This window comes from Osmerus mordax, chromosome 4 (assembly GCF_038355195.1).
Source record: "Osmerus mordax isolate fOsmMor3 chromosome 4, fOsmMor3.pri, whole genome shotgun sequence".
Lineage (NCBI taxonomy): Eukaryota > Metazoa > Chordata > Actinopteri > Osmeriformes > Osmeridae > Osmerus > Osmerus mordax.
Window position 1 is genome coordinate 17,259,073 of NC_090053.1, and position 18,703 is coordinate 17,277,775.

The following is an 18,703-nucleotide window of genomic DNA, read 5'->3' on the forward strand; positions in this document are numbered from 1 at the left end:
AATAAGACTAAAACTGGCCCTTCTTCTTTTTGGTTCGAACCATCACCTATACAACCAGCAGCATGAAGACAAATGGAGCAGAAAGGTATTGTAGATACAAGTTTATTTAGGACAGACTGGAAGCCTAACAGCAGAGCTACAGTAGTAAGTGCTTAACGGTATAAAAAGCACTGAATATGACTTCTCCCAGTCTGATTACCTTAGATATCCTAAATGTATTTTATAACTGATCTATTTCCTATTATTACAACTAACTCTCATGTCATTCATGACATTTATTGTGCTTTGATAATACTAACTGACAGTAGAGTGCTTAACAAAATGCAGCATTTAAACAACACCGGAGACACTCAGTAAAGTTGGAGACATCTTAAACATTAAATATTGTAACAGCAAAAAAGATGCTCTTATTTTCCTCTGGGTGGGAGAACTGTGAAAGCCAATCCTGGACCCCCATTGTGTTGTCTCTGTCTCCAGATGGTACAGATGCTGATTCTCACTGAACACAAACAGAGCAAGACACTGTCTACCTACTCATCTCTTTCAGCTCCTCAAGCTTAAATATGTGCACACCGATCAATTACTAATCCATACTTCCAATCGGCTCTCTATCACCATGGCAAAGGCTCTCCTGTGTAGTGCAGAAATGACCCATGATCCTTTTCGGTCAGTCCACCAATCACAGCCAGGACAGAGGAAATGCTGTCCTCGGCACTGAGGGGAGCCTGGGAACACAACAACACAGTTGTCAAGGGGGGTCATTCAGTAACCATAGTAACACAACTGCTGAAACACAATAAGAAAGCTAAAAATACTGAGAGGAAAAGTTGCAGGAAAAGTTTCTCAATAACAGGTGTGGGGATTAGTATAACTCAGTGGTTGGACATTTGACTGCAGATCTGGATGTCACATGGTTGAAATCCACCCTCTGTATATTACTTTGGATAAGTAAATACATTATTATCATGATCATTTTGTGTTTGGGTGTGTCTTACCTCAGGCCCGCCCATGTCGGTGCGTACCCAGCCAGGATGCAGCATCATGCAGAGGATCCCGTCCTCCACCAGATCCACCGCCATGCACCTGCTCACCATGTTCAGAGCGCTCTATTGCAGCACACAATAAATACACGTCACACACGACTGCAGTTGCCCCACAACGCAAAAACAGACACTGCAAAATGTAAGATGGTGTGTTTGTTTTTAGATATTTTTGGTTGTTGTTGTTGCATTTTTCATGCTTTATGAGGGCATGAAGCACAGGGTCCGGGAGAGGATTCAAACCCAGGTCACTGCGGTACATGCCAAATCCGGGCATATTCGAACCCAGGTACACGCACTAATCCGGTGAGCTAACAGGGCGCCCCATATAAGACAGTGTATGACACAAGAATGTAATAATAGGTGCGTTCGACATAGACTGCGGCTGCATGAAACGACCGGTGAGAGTAGCCGCTTGCAGTCGGGGAGATGTTGAAAACGGCTTTGTGAAGACGGACATTCCAGCTTCTCGTGGTTTGCTGCGTTGACGTCAGTCATGGCCGATCAAGCGCTGTTTGCTTACTTTACTTTATTTATAATTAAACCTAATCTTTCCGTTAGTGAAGATGTGGACTAAAACCCTTTCTTCAACAAATGTTTAATTCAATTAAACTGATTGGTCTGGATTTCAGCGTTGGCGAAACTTAGGTGTCAGAATAATTACAAAACACGCGTTAAGTTGTCGTGTGTGAGTCTGGCCAATCATGAAATAGCTGTGTCGTCATTAGAACCCGTGCAGTTGCTCTTTAGAAAATGCGCTCGGCTACACACCATAGATATATATATAAACACTGGGGAGACAGTAAGGTTGGGGGGGATGTTGGGTAATCTCGCGGGGTTGAGAAATTATAAATCAGAGCGGCTGTCTTGATATCTCTCTCTCTCTTGGGTTTTGGCTTGAAGAGCAATAACTACAACACAGGGTCGTTACAATACTATGTTTTCCTTTGATAAACTGTCGTCAGGAGCCGAGTGCACCAGCTGGGCGTACGCCTGGGTGTAACGCTACGTCCGACGTAGAACTGAAAGTTACGACTAACTTAAAGTTACGACTAGTGCACCAGCTAGACTTAAGCCCTTTATGTGCGGCACATAAAGGGCGTATTTTCCTTTTCTTTCTTTTTTAAATCCATGGCTTGATTTGAAGGGAGATAGGCTAGCTAAGTGCGCTTTGGATCTTAAATGTGTTGCTTGGCAACGATGGACGCTTTCGCATTTTCACAAGGACGCGCATCTTAAAACCAGGCGTAGCTACGACCGTGGCGTGTCAAGCTTGGTGCACTCGGTGTAAATTCAAATCACAAAGTCGGACGTAACTAAGACCGACGTAGGAGTTAAGACCAACTTTTTTACGCCCAGCTGGTGCACTCGGCTCTAGATGTCTTACGGCGGAGTCTAGAACGTCCGCACATGGCGGCCATCTTGCTACAGTCAACTCGCTCACCCATAACATTGTGTTGAATCTACATGTACTTTTTAACTGACCATAACTTGCTCAATTTTCAACCGATTTTGAAACGGTTTGGTTTGTTATCAATGTCAGAGATGTCGTTATGCCACTGCATACTTCTATTCTATAAAAAAAACAAAAACATAATTATTCATAAGTATGCAGTGGCATACCAACATCTCTGACGTTGATAACAAACCAAACCGTTTCAAAATCGGTTGAAAATTGAGCAAGTTATGGTCATTTAAAAAGTACATGTAGCATCTACACAATGTTATGGGTGAGCGAGTTGACTGTAGCAAGATGGCCGCCATGTGCGGACGTTCGACTCCGTTGTCCGGCAACGCGGACGAGACATCTAGTGTTTATATATATCTATGGGCTACACAGCCGGCAGTTCTCGAATCGATCTCACGGTACTTTGATGGGTACGTCACAGTGACCTAGCCAGAATTCACTGTTTCAAGTCAGCCGCCTGCAGCCGGCTGCAGCGATGCATGAAGTCAGTCCATGTCGAACGCACCTCATAATACGGAACCATTAACCGCATTAGCCAGGTCCTTGTCCACCCCACCTAGCCAGAGCCTTGAAGGTTCTGTAGGGGCCAGTACCTTGGAGGTTCTGTACGGGTACCATTTGAAGTTATTGGCCCGGTCTCCCCAGTTGAGTTCCACGGAGCCCAGCAGGGAGGTCATGTTGATGACAGCAGCTCTGTGGATGCCCATGCCCGGCCCACCCTGCCTGGCTGCCCTCCTCAGCAGCGGCAGCACAGCCTGGTAAAGACAGTTACTTACCCACATGATGTAGGCATACTAGACTACTATTCTATCCTATCCTATTAAATACAATCCTATACTATTCTACACTATCCAATACTATCCTATTCTATATTATCCTCTACAACAATAACATGACAATAACATGACATATAGCAAGTATCATCACAAAAATGCTGGGGCTAAAAAGTGTCTGTTATATCAAATGTAAAAAGTATGTAAAAAAGCGGAACCAACAGCTACAGTGCATTAGGGATTTATCATCTGAATATATTTATTCATGGTTTCTCTGGAGAAGTCAGTACCTTTGTGATCATGAGCGGAGCCACAGAGTTAACGTGGAAGTTCTCCAGCATCTTCTCTGCTGTGACTGTCTCAAAGTTGGCCACCACGTTGATCCCAGCGTTGTTGATCAGACAGTTGAGGCCTTCTTCCTGCAAAAGCACATCCACTTCCTGTGCGGCCCTCTCAATGCTCTCCTGGCTGATCACATCTGCAACACATCAGGACCACAACACACTGTGATATTATTATTACAACACAATCATATCGGATTGAGGCTAGAGCTGTCTTAATACACACAAATGAGCGCGTGGATACACATGAGCGCGTGGATGCACACACGCTCGCTCGCGCGCGCGCGCGCACACACACACACACACACACACAAGCAGACACATTTAGCATACCCAAACGTACCTAGGGTGATTATGTGGATATTGGAGTATTTCTCTGCCAACTTCTGCAGTTGCTGCAACAATAAATTCACACAAATCTATCATGCTTGGTGGTACATTACTTAACCTAAGTTGCACACATAAATAGTTATATCTGGAAATTCCACCACCAAATGAATGGTTTGGCGAGCTGGGATGTGTACCGAAGGTTACCTGTGCGCCGCTCGGATTCCTTGCGGCAGCTATTATTTTGGCCGGTGAGTTACCACTGATAGCGAGGCTTTCTACCATTTGCAGACCGAGTCCTCGGCTTGCTCCCGTTATCATTATATTCCGGCAGTTTTTAAAGTTTGCGGCAGACATCGTTTTTTTGTGACGTAAAAGGTCAATATTTGAGTATTGTAGTGAGTTTTAGTAAGGCATGTAAATACTGTAATGTAAGCTTAGCCAGTCACGTGGTTGAAAGGAACTCTTGCGCATGTCGAATCTACGACCACGGATAAATGCCGGCGCAATAGCCACATATCACCTACACCGCTCGCATTTGTATCGTCTATAGCCCCTTCAATTCAGACATACTACTCTTGATAGTCTAGATAGCTGTCAAATTGTATAGAACCGTATACATGCAAACAGTAACATTTCCAGCCCCTCCGAATCGCTCGTTGTCAAATCTCACCACAAGATGGGAGCATTGCACTTTGATCCTGCTCCAGGATAAGATGGCATTACCGTAGACCGGCAGATACTGTATATTTCATGGTAAGCATACTAATAGATCCCGGAGCACTTCAATCCTGCTTTTTAAAAGTTTTATAGGGTATTCCATTGTCCTTTAAAAAAAGGTAACTCAAATGGGTGTGCCTACCAAAACAGAGCTAGTCACTGATCATTCACATGAGTACACTAGGCTACTTTCCACAACCACCCCTCAATGACAAACTGTAACAGTCCACATTCAGATGTAGTGGTATGGAGTCATAGCAAATATTCAAATATAGGACATTTGCACAAAGGTAGTCAGGCCTGATGTAGAGAGATGGTAGGACAATGTACCAAATCTGGCATCACGTGAGTTCACACTGCACAATGTCTCATTTCCTCTCCTTCCCTCTCTCCTGCTCTCATCCTCTCACCCACCCCTTCTTCAGAAACATCACTGAACCAAATTATTGAGGGGAATTGTCCTAGGATTTCTTCTGGGTTCCTTTTTGATTTATTTGAAGCACTTAACAGTCTAAAAGTCAAGTAAACTTTTGCCATTTGACCCAGTACGATGTCTTACAGTGGCTGCATTGAGGCTGGTGGTCCAGGGGTGGATGATGGATAATAGTGTGAATGAGTGTTCCTAGGTGTAATGTGTTATCTGGGTGGTGGGAGGAACGCTATTTAAAGATCTCATGAATAAAACAGACTTCTTTCATACATGAATTACACATGAATCTTTTCTTCTTAAGCCAAACTTCTATCATTCTCCATCATAGCTTACACCTGACATCACAGGGATAAAATGTGTATTTAGGAGTGCTCACACAGCTCTGAGAATGGCCATGCTGGAATGTCAGGAACACAAGGCTAATCATAATTTTGGAGTATTTATTGTGTCTTGGTTGAAGCCAGTCTTTTCCCTTCATTTCAGGTTGAAATGTTGATGATTTATTGATAAGTATAGTAGCAGCACAGGGACAGATGCTGGTGGTTGGCCGCTACATTATTCAACTACTTTTAAAAGCATCTCAGCTCAATCAGAGGCAGTTTTACTAGAAATAACTTTTTAACTCCTACTCAGAGTCCTACCTCAGAGAGAGAAGGAGAGGGAGAGAGAGGGAGAGTGACAGAAAGAGAGAGAGAGAGAAAGAAAGAGAGAGAGAGTGCAAGCGAGGGAGAGTGAAAGAGAAAAAAAGAGAGTGCCTTGTGATTCATTGAGGGTACACTACCCTCTGAGGTGCAGTACTTTGATGGAGTCACCGGTTGTTGCTAAGGCTGTACGAGCCTAAGAACCAGAGAACAATAACAGAAAGATGGATGAAGATGCTGAAATCAGAGAGTCTTAATCCTCAGACTTTAATTCATGTTTTCAAGAAGTTTCAGACAAAAACACCTCCACGCCAGTAAGGAAACAAGATGACACTACAGAGGAATAAATACTCAGGAGGACAGGATATAGGGACGGGGAGAGAGGGGACAAAGGAGTCAAAGAAATACATACATAAATCAGTAACGAGTAAACAAATCAGATGATCTCAATGGTTTGTGATCTTGTCGTTTCACACAAAGAGCTGAAGGGGTAGCAGAGAGCTTGGGTGGCAGGGGGGTGGGGGGGGGGGCGTGGCCTTGGGCATCAGGGTTCAATCAATCAGAGGTCGTTAGGGGAGTGACCGGCACATGCACCTGGTTGCATTTGCCAGGCAGCGGTAGGTGGGGGAGGTCAGGGGTCAGGCAGCGAGGAGGATGGCAGGTTCACAGCATGGGCTCTCTGCAGAGGACGATCTCCAGCTCGGCACGGTACAGCTTCCCTCCGTCTGACAGAGCCATGATGCTCTGCTTATAGCCAGCCAGGCTGCTGCTGTCCAGGTCCTGCAGGACACCACGGCAGTATCATTACCAGCACAACATTGTTCTCAAACTCACAAAGCCATTATCAATCTCACTGTCACAGCACCAATATTTACATTTACATTTATGCATTTAGCAGACGCTTTTATCCAAAGCGACTTCCTCAGTCTCGACAATATCAGTCTCACTATCACAATACTATTATCAATCTCACTATCACAACATCGTTCTCAAACTCACAAAGCCATTATCAATCTCACTGTCACATAGCTATACTGACCAGCACCCTTACTATACTGAAGCACACTTTTTGATTTACAGACCGTACCATTCCTTTCGTCATACAGGGGTGGTCCGGTCATACCATTGTGAGAGCAGCATTCACCTCTGACCCCTGAGAGCTTCTCACCTTTTTGTTCTTGGTATGCAGATCACGCAGAAGGGCATCCAGCTCCTGCTCATCAATGTACCCGTTCCCATCCTGAGACAGGCAGACACACAGTCAGAGGGATAGAGTGACAGGCAGACACACAGTCAGAGGGATGGAGTGACAGGCAGACACACAGTCAGAGGGATGGAGTGACAGGCAGACACATAGTCAGAGGGATGGAGGGATAGAGGAGAGAGATGGAGTGACAAGGAAACAGCGAAGAAATTAAAAGGATGAAGTGTAGTTTGTAAGGATGGAATGGAACTTGAAAGGATGAAGGAGCCTATAAGAGGGATGGAGGCGAGAGATGAAGAGAATATATTGAAGGCTGGAAAAAAACGATGGATATACAGTAGAGAAGAGTAGTGGACTTAAGAAGAAGAGTAACTGTAGATGCCAATCTGCACAGCGGGAGTTGGTGGGACTGGAGAGTGGAGAACAGCATGCCTTGGTTGCGTGCAGTCAAACATTTAGTATTTTTCCAAGCTCTGCACATTTTGGTTGGGGCACTGGGAGCCTTGTTAGAGTTCGGTTGACCTGTCCTCCTTCTCCCTCCCGCCTCTCTGTTTTACCCACAATGCTACAGCAGCAGCTGCCAGCGACGGACCTGCAGGGCGGAGCTGCACACCAGCGCTCGGATAATGATGTTAGCTAGCGTAATGTTAGAGTTTGACACACATCATGTGTTCATGGACTGACTCTCATTTATAATTGAGAGTCTGTTCTAGTCGTCAGCGAGCCTCCGGCCCAGCTAAACACACGCAAGCCTCTCTTATTTATCTTTTTACTCCTTTTCTTCTCTCCTCATAATCTTCTTCCCTCCTCTGCTTTTCTCTCCTCCCCTCTCCGACTCGTTCATCTCCTCACACACTCACACACACCTTACAAACAAAGGAATTGCGGATTTGAGGTGTACCTTGTCGTAGAACTTGAAGATAGCATTGAACTGCTCTGTGTTCATCTTCATACCCTGGAAGACAAGTACCAAATTGGATATCTTGATGGACGAGCAACATGACATCAAAAGATTTGAGGATGAGAGCTTTTTGACCCGGATGAGTGCCTGATTGTTCCTCAAAGAAATACCACACAAATCATGCACAAATCTAGCCTGGTGGGCCAGCTTAACTTTCAGCTTAAAGCTCACACTCATGTGAGTGTATAGCTTGTCTGGCCAACATTCTAACAAAAAAACAGCTATTACCTGGAACTTGAGTAAAAAGTTTTCTTGCACAGGAAGGAGTCTTGATGAGAGCAGCAGAGAGATGGGAGCAGATGTATAAGAACACAGCAGTCAGACAATAGAGGAACGTCTAGTAGTGTTGAACGTGAATACCTATCGAGACATGTTATCTGTTACCTGGCCATCTCTGATAGACCCAGCTTCCCATCTCCATTCAGATCAAACATCCTGAGCTAGAGAAAGAAAGAGCAGGAGAGACAGATGGAGATATATAGAGAGAGGGAGAACGACAATGAGATGGAGATGTAGAGAAAACAGGGAGAGGAGGAACATTAGGGGGGTTGTATTAGTTTTGGAGTTGTGCCTCGTGTGGCTCTCAGAGCGAGTTGGTCTCTGTCACAGATGGCGTGTCTACCTGGAGGGACACATAACACGCGTCTGGCCTGCACAAGTCTGAACATGTGGTCCTTGGAACACACAATCTACAGGGGCTGATGGGTTGTGAGGTGAGGAGGGATTGTGAGGTGAGGAGGGGCTGGGAGGTGAGGAGGGATTGTGAGGTGAGGAGGGGCTGGGAGGTGAGGAGGGATTGGGAGTTGACATCTTTACTCACTATGGTCTGCGTGTACTCATGCAGCTTCTGGTCATCATAGTGTCTATTGGCCTTCTTCAGCAAGTCTGACAGGAAGCCCTGAACACAAAAGAAGATTATCACGTTATACCTAATCAGTACCCATAGAACCCATTAGAAAGTTGTATTTCTGTGCCGATCTGAAGATCCTCTTAATGTACTTCACAACCCAGCCAGAAAAAAGTTAGGGTCACTCCAGGACCAAACAAAACCTTATGATCCAATATGATTCAATATTTTATTGGATACAGAGTGGGATAATGGATTATTTTCATTCTACTGTTTACTATACTAGTTTCAAACCAGCTTGAAAACTCTATATATAGGTACAATTCTGGTCGAGTAATTAAGTCCTAAACTCAAACAACCTTACCTTCAGTTCGTTTGCCTCAATGTAACCGCTTCGATCTGTGTCATACCGTCGCCATGCCTGCAAACCAAACCACATAATAGCAGTATCAACATTAATAGCTTTCATAGCAAGACCAATTTCCTGGCAATAGTGTCACCTGGCAGGTGAAAGCTAGTTCTCTACATGGCATCTCTCCTGTTTCTTCCAACTTTCCTGCCTTTACAGACCTCTGTCTGTTTGACTTTGTGTCTCTATCTGCAGAACAGCTCTTATCAAAGATGGATACCCCTCTCCCCCTCCTGCTCCCCCCTCATCGTCTCCATGTATTATCTATGAAGCTGAAAATAGGTTGTACTTCTCTTTCTCCTTCCACCAATCTAAAAGCCTCCCTTCACCACCTTCACTCTTATTCCCCCAAATCACCACTTTGCTAGTTAGCTGCGTAACGTTTTAGGTACTGTAGTTAGCTTGTAGAGTTTGCTAATGAGGTTTGTGAAGTTAGTTAATGAGATAAATCAAGCAAATCATGGCTTTCATCAATCCGACCTACCTACCCTTTCTTTAACCATCCATCTCCTATTCCTACAATAACATCCCTTCTGGTTCTCATCATTTAGTCCTGTATTTTGACTACCACTCCTTAGAACTAATCCTTGGATAAGGACTGAGTGATACATATCCTGTCTCTAACATCAACATCTCTAATCATTTCTATTTTTTGTTTTGGTTCTGTCATCTTCCTGAATTCAACACTGTCACTTCCTGTACTCCCCTCCACGTCCTGTACTCATGTCCACTTCTTGAACTCAACTCCTCTACTCTCCTCCACTTCCTGAACTCACCTTCACTTCCTGTACTCACCGCCATGAACTCAGTGCTGGAGCCAACGTACTCTCTGAAGCAAAGCAGGAAATTCTCCTCTGTGGGAAGGATTTGGGCCAGCTGTGGAGGGGGTTTTCAGAGGGGTGAGGTGATGCAGGAGGAAGAGGGAGAGGAGGGAAACAGTAGAGAGAGACAGCGGAGACGAGCCAGAGAGGAGAAGGAGGGGATGAAGAGGGGGGGGGGGGGGGGGGGAGAGGGAGAAGGACAAGGGAGGAGATTCGAAACTAATACGACACCTGGCAGACATCAGATCTCAGTTATGACCTGAGAGCAGCTGGCCTACGTCCTTGGAGATGCAAAGCTACAGACTCACCTCTGACATCTCAATCCTGCCATCTTTGTTCTTGTCAAACTTCTGCATGAACTCTTTCATCTTCTCTCTGAAGGTAACATTTGTTGGGTCCTGTAATTGCCACACACATACACACACGTTCATCTCTTCAATAAATATTGGGCTGGAATTGGCCGGGCCCTGCAGAGTTGTATGTAGTTGGTGACAGTAGATCTCCACTCTGTTGTGGACTCACCACTCCAGATCCTCTGCGTGCAACCTCCAGCTCCCTGAAGAAGTTCTCCAGTTCCTTCCCCTCAATATAACCGTTACCTGGAAGGAGAGAACAGACCACTCGTCCAGAATACTCCAGAACAGGATGACAGATCTAAACAAGCTATAGAACAGGACTCAATACAGACCAGGTATAAGTATAGATCCGACCGAACCAGAACAGGGCCAGCAACAGACCAGGTATGACTGCAGATCACACGAGAAGCAGCGACAGAATATGACTAAATATAAATAATGTAAGTTTGGACCAAATAGAAACCAGATACTTCACCTATATGTTACACTCAAGACAGGAACTGTCTACAGACCAGATCTGGACTCAATTCACACAACACTGGACAAAATACATGACAGGCCAGCTGATTGGATTAAAGACCATGCCAGAATACTATAAGAGTAGAAAGTGACAAGAAAGATCTAGACTGGAGACAAACCAATGTCTGTGTATGTGTGTACTGCTCTGTCCAATATGCTTCATTAAACTTCTTGAGGGCAAATGTTGAGGGGATTGTGTGCATTTTGTGATCAGTGAAGTGACGATACCATTCAGCATGAAGACCAAAAATAAGGGGTTCCCAGAACTTGCCTTGGGTTCCAACTGACATTTACATACACGCAGAAGCGCACACACAAACACAGATATGCATAGTCTTTGTTGGAAATATTTAACAACCGCCTTGCGAACAAATCACATCCCACCATAAGACTTTAGTGTTGCACTGACTGTTGAAACAAAATCCTTGGTAGCCAAATGTTGAGATGCATGATATTTGATTAGCAAATTAGATACAATATGTAAATGAGGAAACTGACTTTAGGCCAGTCCTGAGGGAGTGCTAACCCCCCTCCCTCCCTCCCTCCCCCCTCCCTCCTTCCCCCCTGCTGGGGATGGCTGGCCACCCATCCCCAGCACAGCAGCTGCAGTTGCCTTCAGTTCAGGTGAAAGCCAAGGTCAACTGGACTCTGAACTGGATTCTGTCTAGTCAGAGGCGGGGTACCGTTTCCAACTCTACACTAAAAAACCGTCAGTGTGGGGTCGTTTGTCAAAAATGTTCATTTAGCATTGAGATGGGGGAAAAAACTAACATCCTAACCCGTTTGATCCGTGAAGCTCACGAGACACCACTGTTTAAAAGCACGCAGAAAAGTAATAGAAAAGATGAGAGACCCAGTTTGATCTGAAAAAATACACGCAGATTCAGTATCTAGCATTCAATCTCATTGAATATTAAATTGTAATAACAAGTTACAGGTTTATAATTAATGTAAATTAGGTGTCCGTCTGTAGCATCTCTGCAGAATGCACACATTTCCATCACTCCATTCTCAAGCTTTGTGTGAAACAAAATATAAATTAAAAGCGTCTGATGAACAGAATCGATACCCACCTGTTTTCCCCTCACCATTTATTAATGTATTTGATACAAAAACACACAACATTAAATATTTAATGAGCAACTTTAAATTAAGTAAAAATAAAAACAGTAACTGACCGTCTGTGTCGAAATGTTTCCAGATCTCCAGAAACTGCGAGGCAGTGAGTTCAGCCAGATGCAGATAGGGTACTTGCTGTGGCTTGTTGGCCATGGTGTCAGATGTGTTCTCCTGAGCGCTAGAAATCCTGTGCCAACTTTGCTATAGTCCGGCCACACTGTAGCCCGCCCGCGCTGGAAGTCGCTTTTAAACCACAGCGTGGGCTGCAGTACCACCTGTCACGCGAGGGTGGCGCAGTGACACAAATTTCTTCGCAACACTACAGCAGTGCGGAAAGGCAGAATGCTGTAATCGGGGACAAGACCTCTGTTTAGAGATCCAAACATCCCTTGGCGTCCCGTTGGTCCCATCAGCTTCAGACAAATGTACTCTTTCTAACTCGCAGTCTTCTTTTGTGTGGGTGTGTATGTGTCTTTATTGTGTGTATGTTTATGTTTGCGCATGTTTGGAAGAGGGAAAGTCTCAAATATTACCCATAGGTCTTACGGATTTCCTAGTGGGTGTAAATAGATGTTTGAATGAATCATGAATGTGTGTTTGTCAGGGTGCTGCAAGATGGCAGGCAGGCTGGCAGGTCCTGGGGATGTGGACACGTTCCCTTAGCAGAACAGAGCTGTCTCAGTCACTCTCCTTTGCATCTCTCTTTACAGCAGGATCAATAATCTGACCTCCACTCACCTGGCACGATAGGGACACATAGATCATTACAAACAAGAGCTGTCACCTCAACCGGTCTCTCCTCTCTTTTTCTCCTCTACTCCACTGCACTCCCCTTTCTCCTCTCCTCTCCTGTCCTCCCCCTCTCCTCTCCTCCCATTCTCCTCTCCTCCCATTCTCCTCCCTCTCTCTCTCCTCTCCCACACTTCATCATTTTTTTCTCTCTCCACGTTGCCTTTTTCCTCTCCTTCGTCACTCCTCCCATCCATCTTCTCTCCGTAGTTTCCTGTGTCCTGGAGACAAGCCCGGAGGAGATTCTCATCTATTTCTGCCTCACTGTTAATATTTCATCTCAGCCCCACCTTCGTGTGGCCGCTTAGCTCATGAATGATACAGAAGATAGGGGAGAGCCACTGCTATGTTGTTACTTATTCAGCTCATTTCAAAGCATCTGTGCATTGGCAGTGTTGTGTCTTCCCTATGTGTGTCATATGTGTAGGTAAACTGAGACATATGGTGGTCCAATGCTGTGTGTGTGTGTTTGTGTGTGTCACTCACAACAGTACAGCAGATATTGTACATGTTATTTATGGTTTTATTTCAGAATTACGTATACATAACACACAGGAAACCACAGCCTTGACTGAGAATGATGTGTTTGTACAGCACCTTAAGTTAAAGCCCAGACAATAATAATAACTCTCCCATCTGTTCCATTCAGCTACAGTCACTTCCTGAAGACATTGTGTGAACTTTGTGACAGGTGAACACATGACATCCCTTCAACATACATCACACACATATATATTAAAATAACCCAAGGACGTTTAAATATTTTAGATAAACTCTCATAAATCAGATATTAATCTTATATTTACTGTTGGTTCATAAGATTGACATCATACATGCTATTAATAAAATATAGTTATAAAAATATGAAATCAATGCCACCATTGTTTATAATAAACCATAATTCTTAATCAGAACTAAGGCATGTAAGACCGGAATGTCCCTGTGTAAAACATGCTATCCCTGCTCCCTGAGGTACATTCAGCTTCTCTGTGGTAAGGAGTTTTTCTCTCACCAAGGCATATTCCGCATGTATTGTACTAACTAGCCTCGTTATGTTAATGTTAGCCCAATCCATGCAGTGTGCTACTCTAGGCATGCCCACAAAGCTGTCTTTCACTAGCCACTCTCCTCTCCTTCCAGCACCCTGATCTGAGTAGTACCTCATCCTGACTCTACCCTGTTATCACAAAAACTACTAATCCATTACACAATGCCCCATTTATCTGAACCCTGCTAAAACACGCGATCAATACGGCCTGTATGAAGGGCCATGGCCAGACATGGTCCAGTCCAGCTTGTTAATCTAGTTCAGACCATTAAATATTCCGGTCCAGTCCAGTGAGCAAGGTCTATAACTGGCCCACCATGTGTCTGACCAGCCTCTGCAGGTCCTTGGCCCTCATCTCGGTAGTCTGCAGCACCTCCTGGTGGTTGGCCTTCTGCTGGCTGTCGTAGTCCGTCACCACCTTATTGGTGATGAGGGAGAAGCCCAGCACGCGCATGCCGCAGTGACGCGCCACAACCACCTCGGGTACCGTGCTCATACCTGGGAGGGGGGTGGGGGGGGGGGGGTAAAGGGAAGAAAAAGTGGAAACAGAGGGGGGGGGGGGGGGGGGTTTAGTGCTGTGCTGTGCTTCTGTCAGTATGTGCCTGTGCTCATGCTCCGGTGGTCCCATACTAACCCACAGCATCGGCCCCCAGGACCTGCAGAGCGCGACACTCAGCGATGGTCTCGAAGGTGGGCCCTGCCAGCATGCAGTAGACGCCCTGCTGGAGGAAGGAGCCACAACCCTGTTCCTCCGCTGTCCTCCGGGCCACGGTGCCCAGCTCACGGTCGTACGCATCAGACATGCAGGGGAAACGAACGCCAAACCTAGAAGCACACGCACGCATGCACACCATGCACAGACACACACACACCAGGCAGACACACACACACGCACCGCCACACATACACACACATACACAGAGCAGTTTACATGTACTCCCTCGGCACAGCATACAAACATCTTCCATGAACCCAGTGTTTGAAGATGTGGTCGGCTCACCTCTCATCGTTGTGACCACAGAGAGGGTTCTGGCCAGCGAAGCCTGGCATGTTGATGTGGTCTCTGATCAGCATGATGTCGCCCACGTTGAAGCTGGCGTTCAGACCTCCAGCAGCGTTGGTCACTATCAGAGTCTCCACCCCCAGCAGGAAGAACACACGCACTGGATATGTCACCTGGAGACAAAGAACATGAGAACATGAGAACTTGACAACATAAGAATGTGAGAACATGGAAAAACTAAATGTGAGAATGTCATCTGAGGAGTTGGACCAACTGACTCTCAGTGCCTCTCAACAGTCTGGTGGGTTTTAGGGAGGGTGTTTGGCTTATAAACATTTATAAAAAGAAGAAATCTGTTGTGCACTTTAGAAAATATGTTTTGATTCATGCTACCCTTTTTTAAGATACATGTTTTGCCTTCTTGGACAGTGGCAGTTAGAGACAAAGGAAATGTATTTGAGAGAGAGGGGAAGACATGCAGAAATTGTAAACATTCTACCCAGTGAGCTAGCCCCTCAAGCTATACTTTCAATTTACAATTCTGTGAAAAATAAATAAATACATAACTCGAAAACAGTTAAATCAGCTCTTCATTATCTGTAATGTTTACCCAGGTCCCAAGTATTTCTTGAGATTCCCAAGCCATGGCTGATTCATTACAGGAAAGAAACATTCACGATCAAAGGTTAACCAGGTTTCAGGAGGCCAGACAGCATGGTAAGGGACATGTTTGGGGTGAGCCCAGCTGTGCCGTGCCCCCAGAGTGCTCACCGTGGCGATGTTGTAGCCCTCATAGAAGTGGAAGCGGCCCTGCATGCAAACACACTGGCGCCCCTCCAACTCCCCAAACACCAGCTTGCCCGCGTGGCCCTCCACTGCCGCACAACACACAGCGTTAATGCAGCGTTCACACTCAACACAGCGTTAATACAGGGTTCGCACTCAACAAACAGTTAAAACACACCAAAACAACAGGGCACACATGACAACATGGGCTCAAGGGGCTGGTTGTTAACGCAGTGCATCTAATGATGACACAAGACGCTAACCTGTGCTGTGGGGGAAGCGAGGGATGTCCGTATAAGGAAATACGTTCCTGTTCTCCAACAGGTCTGCCAGGCCCCCCAGGCCTGAGCCACAGATGATGGCTACCTTGGGGCGTAGCTGTGTGTTGGCCAGCAGCCAGTCTGCCGTCTCGCGGTAGTCCTCATAACTGTAACTGTAACGAAAACAAAGAATCCCATCAGTCCTTGTGCTGAACGGTCCTGTGACTTTAGTATCATAATAATAATGCAACTTAAATGTGTATGGCGCTTTTCTAGATAGCCTACTCAAATAAAATTTATTTAACAGGTTCATAAATAAAAAACAAGTTAGGTAGTAAAAACGAAAGGAGTTGTAGAACTATTGTGTCTTCTTATAATTGTCTATCTCATACCGCCACCCTAACCCAATCAGACCAATCAAGATGCTCACTGTGTCACGACATCTGTCGATTGCTCTCTCCGGTTTCTCCACAGCCCGTGTACCATTAAAAATAACCACTGAACCAGTGGCAAAAATCTGCTATCAACTTTGGGGGGGACAATTATATGACACTTTCTCAAGAGCAATTTCTGAGGGGGACACCAAAATGACTGCTGTAACACAGCCTACATTGTAATATGTTAAATGTATATTGAGGAACCATAATTAATCATCATTTATAGTTAGTAACTGAAACTGTTGAAATTACATAGTTATGTTTACAGTGATTTATTGGGGGGGACAAATCATATTTTTCCCAGGATTGGGGGGGTCGTGTCGTCCCCCCCCCCCCCCCCCCGGGATTTCCGCCCATGGTCTTACCCAAGTATTTACAGTAAACTCTGCAGTTTTACAGTTCTACTAAAATCACCTAAGCAACAAAAACATGCCAACAATGCTTTTCCTTGTGAAGAGGTAGTCTTAGTAACATATCTTAGCAACCAGCACAGCTGGTAATGGCACTCTCTGATCCCGTTCACTCCTCTGTGTGTCAGAGAGAAAGTGAAAGAGGATACGATTTAGAAGAGAGAGAGAGATAGAGAGAGAAAGAGAGAGAGACTAACTAAAGAAAGACTAACTGAGCAGTTGATGTATTTCAGTGATCATGTCTGTCATTAACGGCTACACCGTTTAGTTTACAGCTGTAATGCCGAATGCCTTATCTTATAAGTCACCATAAAACTTCTGAAAACTTATGATCAATGTTGATTATAAATCTATTGTACTTTGATGTCAGTGAAACATATTTCGTACTTTGAACAGAAAGTCATTTTGTTTAAATCTTGTTTTATAGAAGATGAGCAACCAAACTGTAATGATTTCTGGGGAGGTTTGTAAAAGCGAGTAGGTGTGAGAGAAAGAATCGCAAGCTGATTGGCTGATGTGGGTCTGGTGGAGCTGTCCGTGGTGCCGGGATCAGCACTTTTTCATCAGCAGGCTGCGCACGCACGGTTACTGGTGCACGAGCACAATGGCTATTTATCGGCAGAAGCAAGCTCGAGCCGATAGAGTCAGTGTTTAGAAAATAGCTTGCGCAAGCTATCTGTGTAGACAATTCAGTGAATCTTTCCAAACGTTTAACTCAGTAACAGAGACCACGTCTTTACAGAATATTATTTATAGAAATTAACACAGAACATGTGGTAGTTGGTGATTAGTGAACAGAAAACATTCTTTATTGTCCTTCAAAATAATCGTGTATTTGACGTGTATGTTTTATACATAGCCTACGGAAGATGATAAAACGTAGGATATGATGTTCATTGATGACCTACCTATTTTGCCTAGAACGGACATATGATCATAGATTCTATGGAGGACACTGGCTTGTTTGATCCACATTGGTTGTTGCCATAGCGATCTGATAATCTAGATATTTTAGCTCAATCAGGCATCATACTGTCATAGAGACCGTCTTTCAGACGGCTACTTAATATTTAAGCACTGCCTATACAATATAGCGAAGACAACATTAAATTAACACGATTGTTTACTTTCCAGAAGCCTAGCCTATACCCCGGTATCTTACCTGCACTTGCCGAAGGCTGAAGCATCCATAGCTGAAGCGGTTTTAATTCCGCAGTTCGACACAGCTCGCTGACAGAGATGGGTTGGTTATAGCTTAAACCGTAATCACACGGACGAGGTCCATCTATAGGCTATTGCGTCTGACGTGGTCGGTGGGTGTCCGACGATGTAGGCGGAGTCTGTAGAGTTGCGGTCCCTTTGAAAAAGCTAGTCTAGCTGTCACATCCCATTTTCTAACAGACTGGCTTGCTCACTGACCCGCTCACTGATCCCGGAGGAATGACACTGACAGCGCCCTGGGAACAAAGTAGCATAACTCATCAAGCCTGGAAACGAGTTATGATCATCTATACGAATTTGATTATCTTCATAAGATAATTAAAAAACGTTACTGGGCTTTTTTATTTTATTCATCGTATAGGCTATATAACTTGAAAGCTTAAGACCAACGTCCACATCAGCAGAATACAAGTAGGCAGTAGCCTAGGCTAGACCCTGGCTACTTTCCAACTATGTTCTTCAGGAATCCTAGTCTCGCCCAGACCTGCAATCAGACCTCAATCAGTCATCTTTAATTTGTGTGATTGGGAGTCGGGAGAAAACGGTGAGAAAGAAAACTGATAGCCTACACTACCAAGTACCAAAAGACATATGGTCGGAAGACACAAACCACAAAATAGTAGCTTAGCCTATAAGCTCCAGCAGCTTCCAATAGGTATACTAACACAACAGACATATAAATTGCCTAAATCATGTGCCTGGACTGATGTTGGTTCGAGTGAGGCAAGCCGACAAAAATCCCGATAAGGAGAGAGTGGACAGTTAGCTACTAC

At 44.9% G+C, this 18,703-nt stretch overlaps 3 protein-coding genes across 5 annotated transcripts; all 3 read right to left on the minus strand.

Annotated features, from left to right (window-relative positions):
• Nucleotides 1-103: 103 nt before the first annotated feature.
• si:dkey-12e7.4 (uncharacterized protein LOC558132 homolog) lies at nt 104-4,366 on the minus strand. Of its 2 annotated transcripts, XM_067235207.1 has the most exons (7): nt 4,157-4,366; nt 3,966-4,017; nt 3,572-3,759; nt 3,102-3,263; nt 996-1,106; nt 595-725; nt 104-499 (listed from the first exon to the last, which is right to left on the minus strand). In XM_067235207.1, the coding sequence occupies exons 1-6, from the start codon at nt 4,304-4,306 to the stop codon at nt 612-614; spliced, it is 777 nt and encodes a 258-aa protein (XP_067091308.1). In that variant the 5' UTR covers nt 4,307-4,366; the 3' UTR covers nt 104-499; nt 595-611. The 2 variants fall into 2 exon arrangements, with proteins under 2 accessions (XP_067091308.1, XP_067091307.1); XM_067235206.1 differs by having other exon boundaries at nt 104-725.
• A 1,957-nt stretch (nt 4,367-6,323) lies between these two features.
• calb2a (calbindin 2a) lies at nt 6,324-12,129 on the minus strand. Of its 2 annotated transcripts, none has more exons than XM_067235082.1 (11): nt 12,036-12,129; nt 10,505-10,581; nt 10,291-10,380; nt 9,957-10,037; nt 9,117-9,173; nt 8,726-8,803; nt 8,290-8,345; nt 8,134-8,173; nt 7,846-7,899; nt 6,909-6,980; nt 6,324-6,520 (listed from the first exon to the last, which is right to left on the minus strand). In XM_067235082.1, the coding sequence occupies exons 1-11, from the start codon at nt 12,127-12,129 to the stop codon at nt 6,404-6,406; spliced, it is 816 nt and encodes a 271-aa protein (XP_067091183.1). In that variant the 3' UTR covers nt 6,324-6,403. The 2 variants fall into 2 exon arrangements, with proteins under 2 accessions (XP_067091183.1, XP_067091184.1); XM_067235083.1 differs by having other exon boundaries at nt 6,324-6,503; nt 6,892-6,980.
• Nucleotides 12,130-13,275: 1,146 nt separating this feature from the next.
• pnp6 (purine nucleoside phosphorylase 6) lies at nt 13,276-17,977 on the minus strand. Its single transcript, XM_067234576.1, has 6 exons — nt 17,872-17,977; nt 15,866-16,035; nt 15,588-15,691; nt 14,814-14,989; nt 14,448-14,638; nt 13,276-14,311 (listed from the first exon to the last, which is right to left on the minus strand). Exons 1-6 carry the CDS (start codon nt 17,898-17,900, stop codon nt 14,115-14,117), a joined length of 867 nt encoding a protein of 288 aa, XP_067090677.1. The 5' UTR covers nt 17,901-17,977; the 3' UTR covers nt 13,276-14,114.
• Between the last annotated feature and the right edge of the window lie 726 nt (nt 17,978-18,703).